This window comes from Pristiophorus japonicus, unplaced genomic scaffold (assembly GCF_044704955.1).
Source record: "Pristiophorus japonicus isolate sPriJap1 unplaced genomic scaffold, sPriJap1.hap1 HAP1_SCAFFOLD_1727, whole genome shotgun sequence".
NCBI classification, from domain to species: domain Eukaryota; kingdom Metazoa; phylum Chordata; class Chondrichthyes; family Pristiophoridae; genus Pristiophorus; species Pristiophorus japonicus.
Genome location: NW_027251411.1, coordinates 33131 through 44517, shown reverse-complemented (window position 1 = coordinate 44517; position 11387 = coordinate 33131). Strand labels below are relative to the sequence as shown.

The window sequence follows — 11387 nt, the reverse complement described above, 5'->3', positions numbered from 1 at the left end:
GTGCCGCACTGTCGGAGGGACAGTACTGAGGGAGTGCCGCACTGTCGGAGGGGCAGTACTGAGGGAGTGCCGCACTGTCGTAGGGTCAGTGCTGAGGGAGTGCCGCACTGTCGGAGGGGCAGTACTGAGGGAGTGCCGCACTGTCGGAGGGGCAGTACTGAGGGAGTGCCGCACTGTCGGAGGGGCAGTACTGAGGGAGCCCCGCACTGTCGGAAGGACAGTACTGAGTGAGTGCCGCACTGTCGGAGGGACAGTACTGAGGGAGCCCCGCACTGTCGGAGGGGCAGTACTGAGGGAGCCCCGCACTGTCGGAGGGGCAGTACTGAGGGAGTGCCGCACTGTCGGAGGGACAGTACTGAGGGAGTGCTGCACTGTCGGAGGGGCAGTACTGAGGGAGTGCCGCACTGTCGGAGGGGCAGTACTGAGGGAGTGCTGCACTGTCGGAGGGGCAAACTCCTCTGCACCCTCTCCAGTGGCAACCACATCGCGGCGAGCAGGACTGCGTACGCAGTACTCCAGCTGTGGCCTAACCGGTGTTTTATCGCCTTTGAGCATAACCCACACACCCTCCCTCCCCGCTCTTGTATTCCACGCCTTGCCCGGTGAAAGGCAGGTGTTTCCAGCGCTGGCTGCTTTTACGTCTGTGGATTTCCGCTCCCAGTGAGATGCAGCGGAGAGATCTTCACTCGATTCAAGGGCCTCATCACCAGCCCCAACTACCCTGAGCACTACGCAGAGAATTCGAAGTGTCACTACACCATTCGCCTTGAGCAGGGCTTCCAGATCATGCTCAATTTCACCAGCGATTTCAACATCGAACGAGACGCTTTCGGCCAATGTACGGCCGATGTCTTAAAGGTAGGGCCCCCCTCAAAGGCACCGGCTGCATTAATAATCTCCACTTTGGCCAAAATAATCCAGAGACAGCTTCTGATTGAAAGGGAGAAAGATTACAAAGTGCGGCAGTGCAGCGGGACCTGGGGGTTACTTGTACATGAAACACAAAAGGATAGTCTGCAGGTACAGCAAGTGATCAGGAAGGGCCAATGGTATCTGGGCCTTTATCGCAAAGGGGATGGAATATAAAAGCAGGGAAGTCTTGCTCCAGTTACACAGGGTATTGGTGAGGCCACACCTGGAGTACTGCGTGTACAGTTCTGCTCTCCGTATTTACGAAAGGATATACTTTGCTTTGGAGGCAGTTCAGAGAAGGTTCACTCGGTTGATTCCGGAGATGAGGGGGTTGACTTATGAGGAAAGGTTGAGGAGGTTGGGCCTCTACTCATTGGAGTTTAGCAGAATAGGAACAGGAGGAGGCCCATTCAGCCCCTCGAGCCTGTTACACAGGAACAGGAGGAGGCCCATTCAGCCTCTCGAGCCTGTTACACAGGAACAGGAGGAGGCCCATTCAGCCCCTCGAGCCTGTTACACAGGAACAGGAGGAGGCCCATTCAGCCCCTCGAGCCTGTTACACAGGAACAGGAGGAGGCCCATTCAGCCCCTTGAGCCTGTTACACAGGAACAGGTGGAGGCCCATTCAGCCCCTCGAGTCTGTTACACAGGAACAGGAGGTCCATTCAGCCCCTCGAGTCTGTTACACAGGAACAGGAGGAGGCCCATTCAGCCCCTCGAGCCTGTTACACAGGAACAGGAGGAGGCCTATTCAGCCCCTCGAGCCTGTTACACAGGAACAGGAGTAGGCCCATTCAGCCCCTCGAGCCTGTTACACAGGAACAGGAGGAGGCCCATTCAGCCCCTCGAGTCTGTTACACAGGAACAGGAGGCCCATTCAGCCCCTCGAGCCCGTTACACAGGAACAGGAGGAGGCCCATTCAGCCCCTCGAGCCTGTTACACAGGAACAGGAGGAGGCCCATTCAGCCCCTCGAGCCTGTTACACAGGAACAGGAGGAGGCCCATTCAGCCCCTCGAGTCTGTTACACAGGAACAGGAGGCCCATTCAGCCCCTCGAGCCCGTTACACAGGAACAGGAGGAGGCCCATTCAGCCCCTCGAGCCTGTTACACAGGAACAGGAGGAGGCCCATTCAGCCCCTCGAGCCTGTTACACAGGAACAGGAGGAGGCCTATTCAGCCCCTCGAGCCTGTTACACAGGAACAGGAGTAGGCCCATTCAGCCCCTCGAGCCTGTTACACAGGAACAGGAGGAGGCCCATTCAGCCCCTCGAGTCTGTTACACAGGAACAGGAGGCCCATTCAGCCCCTCGAGCCCGTTACACAGGAACAGGAGGAGGCCCATTCAGCCCCTCGAGCCTGTTACACAGGAACAGGAGGAGGCCCATTCAGCCCCTCGAGCCTGTTACACAGGAACAGGAGGAGGCCCATTCAGCCCCTCGAGCCTGTTACACAGGAACAGGTGGAGGCCCATTCAGCCCCTCGAGCCTGTTACACAGGAACAGGAGGCCCATTCAGTCCCTCGAGCCTGTTACACAGGAACAGGAGGAGGCCCATTCAGCCCCTCGAGCCTGTTACACAGGAACAGGAGGAGGCCCATTCAGCCCCTCGAGTCTGTTACACAGGAACAGGAGGAGGCCCATTCAGCCCCTCGAGTCTGTTACACAGGAACAGGTGGAGGCCCATTCAGCCCCCCTTGAAAGGTATAAGATTCTGAGGGGGCTTGACCAGAGAGGACATTTCCCCCGGGCTGACAAGTCTAGAACCAGGGGTCACCGTCTCAGAAGAAGGGGTCGGCCATTTAAGACAGAGATGAGGAGGAATTAATTCTCTCAGAGGGTCGTGATTCTGGGGAATTCTCTGCCCCAGAGAGCTGTGGAGGTTGGGTCACTTTAGGCGGAGATTGTTGGGTGATGAGGGAGTAAAGGGTTTGCGGGGAGCGGGCGGGGAAGTGGACCTGAGTCCATGATCGGATCAGCCATGATCTTGTTGAATGGCGGAGCAGGTTCGAGGGGCCGAATGGCCGGCTCCTGCTCCCATTTCTCGTGCTCTTGTGTCCCATGAATGACGTGGGTTTATCCTGACTCCCAGATCACATCCGGACAGAAGGAATACGGGCCCTTCTGCGGAAACCGAGCGCCCGTCATACGTGATCACTTGTCGAACGTGGTGGAGATACATTTCAGCACCAACGGAGAGGGCGAGGGAACGGGTTGGAAAATAATGTACAGTTCAACAGGTAACACGTCAGAAAGATCAGACGGCAATGAACTTCCCGTCTCGCCTCTCCACGCTAAATCCAAGGCCACTACATACAAAGCTCGGTGGGATAGTGAGCTGCGAGAATATCAGCATCCTACAGTCCCTCGGAACCGAGGAAGACTCGCTTCCACTCTGAACACGAGTCCTTCGGTGGCTGAACAGCCCAATACGGGAGCCACAGTCCCTGTCACAGGGTGGGACAGATAGACGTTGAGGGAAGGGGAGGGTGGGACAGATAGACGTCGAGGGAAAGGGAGGGTGGGACAGATAGACGTTGAGGGAAGGGGAGGGTGGGACAGATAGACGTTGAGGGAAGGGGAGGGTGGGACAGATAGACGTTGAGGGAGGGGAGGGAAGGACAGAGAGACGTTGAGGGAAGGGGGAGGGTGGGACAGATAGACGTTGAGGGAAGGGGAGGGTGGGACAGACAGACGTTGAGGGAGGGGAGGGAAGGACAGAGAGACGTTGAGGGAAGGGGGAGGGTGGGACAGATAGACGTTGAGGGAAAGGGGAGGGTGGGACAGATAGACGTTGAGGGAAAGGGGAGGGTGGGACAGATAGACGTTGAGGGAAGGGGAGGGTGGGACAGACAGACGTTGAGGGAGGGGAGGGAAGGACAGAGAGACGTTGAGGGAAGGGGGAGGGTGGGACAGATAGACGTTGAGGGAAGGGGAGGGTGGGACAGATAGACGTTGAGAGAAGGGGAGGGTGGGACAGATAGACGTTGAGGGAAGGGGAGGGTGGGACAGATAGACGTTGAGGGAAGGGGAGGGTGGGACAGATAGACGTCGAGGGAAGGGGAGGGTGGGACAGATAGACGTTGAGGGAAGGGGAGGGTGGGACAGATAGACGTTGAGGGAAAGGGGGAGGGTGGGACAGATAGACGTTGAGGGAAGGGGAGGGTGGGACAGATAGACGTTGAGGGAAGGGGAGGGTGGGACAGATAGACATTGAGGGAAGGGGAGGGTGGGACAGATAGACGTTGAGGGAAGGGGAGGGTGGGACAGATAGACGTTCAGGGAAGGGGAGGGAGGGACAGATAGACGTTGAGGGAAGGGGAGGGTGGGACAGGTAGACGTTGAGGGAAGGGGAGGGTGGGACAGATAGACGTTGAGGGAAGGGGAGAGTGGGACAGATAGACGTTGAGGGAAAGGGAGGGAGGGACAGATAGACGTTGAGGGAAAGGGGAGGGTGGGACAGATAGACGTTGAGGGAAAGGGGAGGGTGGGACAGATAGACGTTGAGGGAAAGGGAGGGAGGGACAGATAGACGTTGAGGGAAAGGGGAGGGTGGGACAGATAGACGTTGAGGGAAAGGGAGGGAGGGACAGATAGACGTTGAGGGAAGGGGAGGGTGGGACAGATAGACGTTGAGGGAAGGGGAGGGTGGGACAGATAGACGTTGAGGGAAGGGGAGGGTGGGACTGGTTTGCCGCACGCTCCTTCCGCTGCCTGCGCTTGGTCTCCGCATACAATTGGCGACGAGACTCGAGGTGCTCAGCGCCCTCCCGGATGCACTCCCTCCACTGAGGGCGGACTGGTCTTTGGGCCAGGGGACTCCCAGGTGTGGGTGGGGGATGTTGCACTGTATCAGGGGAGGGGTGTGTCCCTTGTAACGTTCCCTCTGCCCACCTTTGGCTCGTTTTGCCCGGGAAGGAGTCCCGAGTAGAGCGCTTGGCTTTGGGGAGTCTCGTGTCTCTGGGGGGGGACGTGCGGACAATGTGGCCCTGCCCAGCGGAGCTGGTCGAGTGTGGTCAGTGCTTCGATGCTGGGGATGTTGGGCCTGGTCGAGGACGCTAACGTTGGTGCGTCTGTCCTCCCGGGGGATTGGCAGGATCTTGCGGAGGCAGCGTTGGTGGTCTAGGATGTAAGCGTTTTGATTGGCTTGTCCTCACTAAAGTACTTTGAATCTGGGACTTACAGGAACAACATGTGCACAGCGCAAAGGTTTATTCTCAACCCAAAACTATTAGTTTATTGAGACCAACAAAGCAGAGCCAAAAACCCTTTCCAGATTTGGTTTGAGACAAATAGTGGTGTACCGCAGGGATCAGTGCTGGGGCCCCAGCTATTTACAATCTATATTAACCACTTGGAAGAAGGGACTGAGTGTAACGTAGACAAGTTTACTGACGATACAAAGATGGGAGGAAAAGCAATGTGTGAGGAGGACACAAAAATCTGCAAAAGGACACAGACAGGCTCAGTGAGTGGGCAAAGGTTTGTCAGATGGAGTATGATGTGGGAAAGTGTGAGGTCATGCAACTTTGGCAGAAAAAGAATCAAAGAGCAAGTTATTATTTAAATGGAGAAAGATTACAAAGTGCGGCAGTACAGCGGGACCTGGGGGAACTTGTACATGAAACACAAAAGGATAGTATGCAGGTACAGCAAGTGATCAGGAAGGGCCAATGGAATCTTGGCCTTTATTGCAAAGGGGATGGAGTATAAAAGCAGGGAAGTCTTGCTCCAGTTATACAGGGTATTGGTGAGGCCACACCTGGAGTACTGCGTGCACAGTTCTGCTCTCCGTATTTACGAAAGGATATACTTTGCTTTGGAGGCAGTTCAGAGAAGGTTCACTCGGTTGATTCCGGGGATGAGGGAGGGTTGACTTATGAGGAAAGGTTGAGGAGGTTGGGCCTCTACTCATTGGAGTTCAGAAGAATGAGAGGTGATCTTATCGAAACGTATCAGATTATGAGGGGGGCTCGACAAGGTGGATGCAGAGAGGAGGTTACACAGATAGGGAGGGGTGTAGGGGCTGGAGGAGGTTACAGAGATAGGGAGGGGTGTAGGGGCTGGAGGAGGTTACAGAGATAGGGAGGGGTGTCAGTGCTGGAGGAGGTTACAGAGATAGGGAGGGGTGTAGGGGCTGGAGGAGGTTACACAGATAGGGAGGGGTGTAGGGGCTGGAGGAGGTTACAGAGATAGGGAGGGGTGTAGGGGCTGGAGGAGGTTACAGAGATAGGGAGGGGTGTCAGTGCTGGAGGAGGTTACAGAGATAGGGAGGGGTGTAGGGACTGGAGGGGGTTACAGAGATAGGGAGGGGTGTAGGGGCTGGAGGAGGTTACAGAGATAGGGAGGGGTGTAGGGGCTGAAGGAGGTTACAGAGATAGGGAGGGGTGTATGGGCTGGAGGTGGTTACAGAGATAGGGAGGGGGCGATGGGCCATGGAGTGGATTTGTAAATAATAAAGGAGAATTTTGAAATCGAGGCGTTGCTTAACTGGGAGCTAACGTGGGTCAGTGAGCACAGGGGGTGATGGGTGAGTGGGACTGGGTGTGAGTTAGGACACGGGGCAGTGAGCACAGGGGGTGATGGGGGAGCGGGACTGGGTGTGAGTTAGGACACGGGGCAGTGAGCACAGGGGGTGATGGGTGAGTGGGACTGGGTGTGAGTTAGGACACGGGGTCAGTGAGCACAGGGGGTGATGGGTGAGTGGGACTGGGTGTGAGTTAGGACACGGGGTCAGTGAGCACAGGGGGTGATGGGTGAGTGGGACTGGGTGTGAGTTAGGACACGGGGTCAGTGAGCACAGGGGGTGATGGGTGAGTGGGACTGGGTGTGAGTTAGGACACGGGGTCAGTGAGCACAGGGGGTGATGGGTGAGTGGGACTGGGTGTGAGTTAGGACACGGGTCAGTGAGCACAGGGGGTGATGGGTGAGTGGGACTGGGTGTGAGTGAGGACACGGGGCAGTGAGCACAGGGGGTGATGGGTGAGCGGGACTGGGTGTGAGTTAGGACACGGGGCACAGGGGGTGATGGGTGAGTGGGACTGGGTGTGAGTTAGGACACGGGGCAGTGAGCACAGTGGGTGATGGGTGAGTGGGACTGGGTGTGAGTTAGGACACGGGTCAGTGAGCACAGGGGGTGATGGGTGAGTGGGACTGGGTGTGAGTTAGGACACGGGGTCAGTGAGCACAGGGGGTGATGGGTGAGTGGGACTGGGTGTGAGTTAGGACACGGGGTCAGTGAGCACAGGGGGTGATGGGTGAGTGGGACTGGGTGTGAGTTAGGACACGGGGTCAGTGAGCACAGGGGGTGATGGGTGAGTGGGACTGGGTGTGATTTAGGACACGGGGCACAGGGGGTGATGGGTGAGTGGGACTGGGTGTGAGTTAGGACACGGGGTCAGTAAGCACAGGGGGTGATGGGTGAGTGGGACTGGGTGTGAGTTAGGACACGGGGTCAGTAAGCACAGGGGGTGATGGGTGAGTGGGACTGGGTGTGAGTTAGGACACGGGGTCAGTGAGCACAGGGGGTGATGGGTGAGTGGGACTGGGTGTGAGTTAGGACACGGGGTCAGTGAGCACAGGGGGTGATGGGTGAGTGGGACTGGGTGTGAGTTAGGACACGGGGTCAGTGAGCACAGGGGGTGATGGGTGAGTGGGACTGGGTGTGAGTTAGGACACGGGGTCAGTGAGCACAGGGGGTGATGGGTGAGTGGGACTGGGTGTGAGTTAGGACACGGGTCAGTGAGCACAGGGGGTGATGGGTGAGTGGGACTGGGTGTGAGTGAGGACACGGGGCAGTGAGCACAGGGGGTGATGGGTGAGCGGGACTGGGTGTGAGTTAGGACACGGGGCACAGGGGGTGATGGGTGAGTGGGACTGGGTGTGAGTTAGGACACGGGGCAGTGAGCACAGTGGGTGATGGGTGAGTGGGACTGGGTGTGAGTTAGGACACGGGTCAGTGAGCACAGGGGGTGATGGGTGAGTGGGACTGGGTGTGAGTTAGGACACGGGGTCAGTGAGCACAGGGGGTGATGGGTGAGTGGGACTGGGTGTGAGTTAGGACACGGGGTCAGTGAGCACAGGGGGTGATGGGTGAGTGGGACTGGGTGTGAGTTAGGACACGGGGTCAGTGAGCACAGGGGGTGATGGGTGAGTGGGACTGGGTGTGATTTAGGACACGGGGCACAGGGGGTGATGGGTGAGTGGGACTGGGTGTGAGTTAGGACACGGGGTCAGTAAGCACAGGGGGTGATGGGTGAGTGGGACTGGGTGTGAGTTAGGACACGGGGTCAGTGAGCACAGGGGGTGATGGGTGAGTGGGACTGGGTGTGAGTTAGGACACGGGGTCAGTGAGCACAGGGGGGTGATGGGTGAGTGGGACTGGGTGTGAGTTAGGACACGGGGCAGTGAGCACAGGGGGTGATGGGTGAGTGGGACTGGGTGTGAGTTAGGACACGGGGCAGTGAGCACAGGGGGTGATGGGTGAGTGGGACTGTGTGCGAGTTAGGACACGGGGCAGTGAGCACAGGGGGTGATAGGTGAGTGGGACTGGGTGTGAGTTAGGACACGGGGCACAGAAGGTGATGGGTGAGTGGGACTGGGTGTGAGTTAGGACACGGGGCAGTGAGCACAGGGGGTGATGGGTGAGTGGGACTGGGTGTGAGTTAGGACATGGGGACAGTGAGCACAGGGGGTGATGGGTGAGTGGGACTGGGTGTGAGTTAGGACACGGGGCAGTGAGCACAGGTGGTGATGGGTGAGTGGGACTGGGTGTGAGTTAGGACCCGGGGCAGTGAGCACAGGGGGTGATGGGTGAGTGGGACTGGGTGTGAGTTAGGACACGGGGCACAGGGGGTGATGGGTGAGTGGGACTGGGTGTGAGTTAGGACACGGGGTCAGTGAGCACATGGGGTGATGAGTGAGTGGGACTGGGTGTGAGTTAGGACACGGGGTCAGTGAGCACAGGGGGTGATGGGTGAGTGGGACTGGGTGTGAGTTAGGACACGGGGGCAGTGAGCACAGGGGGTGATGGGTGAGTGGGACTCGGTGTGAGTTAGGACACGGGGCACAGGGGGTGATGGGTGAGTGGGACTGGGTGTGAGTTAGGACACGGGGTCAGTGAGCACAGGGGGTGATGGGTGAGTGGGACTGGGTGTGAGTTAGGACACGGAAGAGTGAGCACAGGGGGTGATGGGTGATTGGGACTGGGTGTGAGTTAGGACACGGGTCAGTGAGCACAGGGGGTGATGGGTGAGTGGGACTGGGTGTGAGTTAGGACACGGGGTCAGTGAGCACAGGGGGTGATGGGTGAGTGGGACTGGGTGTGAGTTAGGACACGGGGCACAGGGGGTGATGGGTGAGTGGGACTGGGTGTGAGTTAGGACACGGGGTCAGTGAGCACAGGGGGTGATGGGTGCGTGGGACTGGGTGTGAGTTAGGACACGGGGCAGTGAGCACAGGGGGTGATGGGTGAGTGGGACTGGGTGTGAGTTAGGACACGGGGCAGTGAGCACAGGGGGTGATGGGTGAGTGGGACTGGGTGCGAGTTAGGACACGGGGCAGTGAGCACAGGGGGTGATGGGTGAGCGGGACTGGGTGTGAGTTAGGACACGGGGCACAGGGGGTGATGGGTGAGTGGGACTGGGTGTGAGTTAGGACACGGGGCAGTGAGCACAGTGGGTGATGGGTGAGTGGGACTGGGTGTGAGTTAGGACACGGGTCAGTGAGCACAGGGGGTGATGGGTGAGTGGGACTGGGTGTGAGTTAGGACACGGGGTCAGTGAGCACAGGGGGTGATGGGTGAGTGGGACTGGGTGTGAGTTAGGACACGGGGTCAGTGAGCACAGGGGGTGATGGGTGAGTGGGACTGGGTGTGAGTTAGGACACGGGGTCAGTGAGCACAGGGGGTGATGGGTGAGTGGGACTGGGTGTGATTTAGGACACGGGGCACAGGGGGTGATGGGTGAGTGGGACTGGGTGTGAGTTAGGACACGGGGTCAGTGAGCACAGGGGGTGATGGGTGAGTGGGACTGGGTGTGAGTTAGGATACGGGGTCAGTGAGCACAGGGGGTGATGGGTGAGTGGGACTGGGTGTGAGTTAGGACACGGGGTCAGTGAGCACAGGGGGGTGATGGGTGAGTGGGACTGGGTGTGAGTTAGGACACGGGGCAGTGAGCACAGGGGGTGATGGGTGAGTGGGACTGGGTGTGAGTTAGGACACGGGGCAGTGAGCACAGGGGGTGATGGGTGAGTGGGACTGGGTGTGAGTTAGGACCCGGGGCAGTGAGCACAGGGGGTGATGGGTGAGTGGGACTGGGTGTGAGTTAGGACACGGGGCACAGGGGGTGATGGGTGAGTGGGACTGGGTGTGAGTTAGGACACGGGGTCAGTGAGCACATGGGGTGATGGGTGAGTGGGACTGGGTGTGAGTTAGGACACGGGGTCAGTGAGCACAGGGGGTGATGGGTGAGTGGGACTGGGTGTGAGTTAGGACACGGGGTCAGTGAGCACAGGGGGTGATGGGTGAGTGGGACTGGGTGTGAGTTAGGACACGGGGGCAGTGAGCACAGGGGGTGATGGGTGAGTGGGACTCGGTGTGAGTTAGGACACGGGGCACAGGGGGTGATGGGTGAGTGGGACTGGGTGTGAGTTAGGACACGGGGTCAGTGAGCACAGGGGGTGATGGGTGAGTGGGACTGGGTGTGAGTTAGGACACGGGGCACAGGGGGTGATGGGTGAGTGGGACTGGGTGTGAGTTAGGACACGGGGTCAGTGAGCACAGGGGGTGATGGGTGAGTGGGACTGGGTGTGAGTTAGGACACGGGGCAGTGAGCACAGGGGGTGATGGGTGAGTGGGACTGGGTGTGAGTTAGGACACGGGGCAGTGAGCACAGGGGGTGATGGGTGAGTGGGACTGGGTGCGAGTTAGGACACGGGGCAGTGAGCACAGGGGGTGATGGGTGAGCGGGACTGGGTGTGAGTTAGGACACGGGGCACAGGGGGTGATGGGTGAGTGGGACTGGGTGTGAGTTAGGACACGGGGCAGTGAGCACAGTGGGTGATGGGTGAGTGGGACTGGGTGTGAGTTAGGACACGGGTCAGTGAGCACAGGGGGTGATGGGTGAGTGGGACTGGGTGTGAGTTAGGACACGGGGTCAGTGAGCACAGGGGGTGATGGGTGAGTGGGACTGGGTGTGAGTTAGGACACGGGGTCAGTGAGCACAGGGGGTGATGGGTGAGTGGGACTGGGTGTGAGTTAGGACACGGGGTCAGTGAGCACAGGGGGTGATGGGTGAGTGGGACTGGGTGTGATTTAGGACACGGGGCACAGGGGGTGATGGGTGAGTGGGACTGGGTGTGAGTTAGGACACGGGGTCAGTGAGCACAGGGGGTGATGGGTGAGTGGGACTGGGTGTGAGTTAGGATACGGGGTCAGTGAGCACAGGGGGTGATGGGTGAGTGGGACTGGGTGTGAGTT

The 11387-nt window shown here is 58.7% G+C and overlaps 1 protein-coding gene across 1 annotated transcript in view; it reads left to right on the top strand.

Annotated features, from left to right (window-relative positions):
* Positions 1-388: 388 nt before the first annotated feature.
* The window catches only part of LOC139243546 (complement C1s subcomponent-like), a 29017-nt gene continuing 18018 nt past the window's right edge, over positions 389-11387 (top strand). Inside the window, exons 1-2 of the mRNA XM_070870787.1 lie at positions 389-858; positions 3003-3150. Of these exons, the coding sequence (XP_070726888.1) occupies positions 787-858; positions 3003-3150 (220 nt within the window). The 5' untranslated portion in view covers positions 389-786. The remainder of the gene's footprint in view (positions 859-3002; positions 3151-11387) is intronic.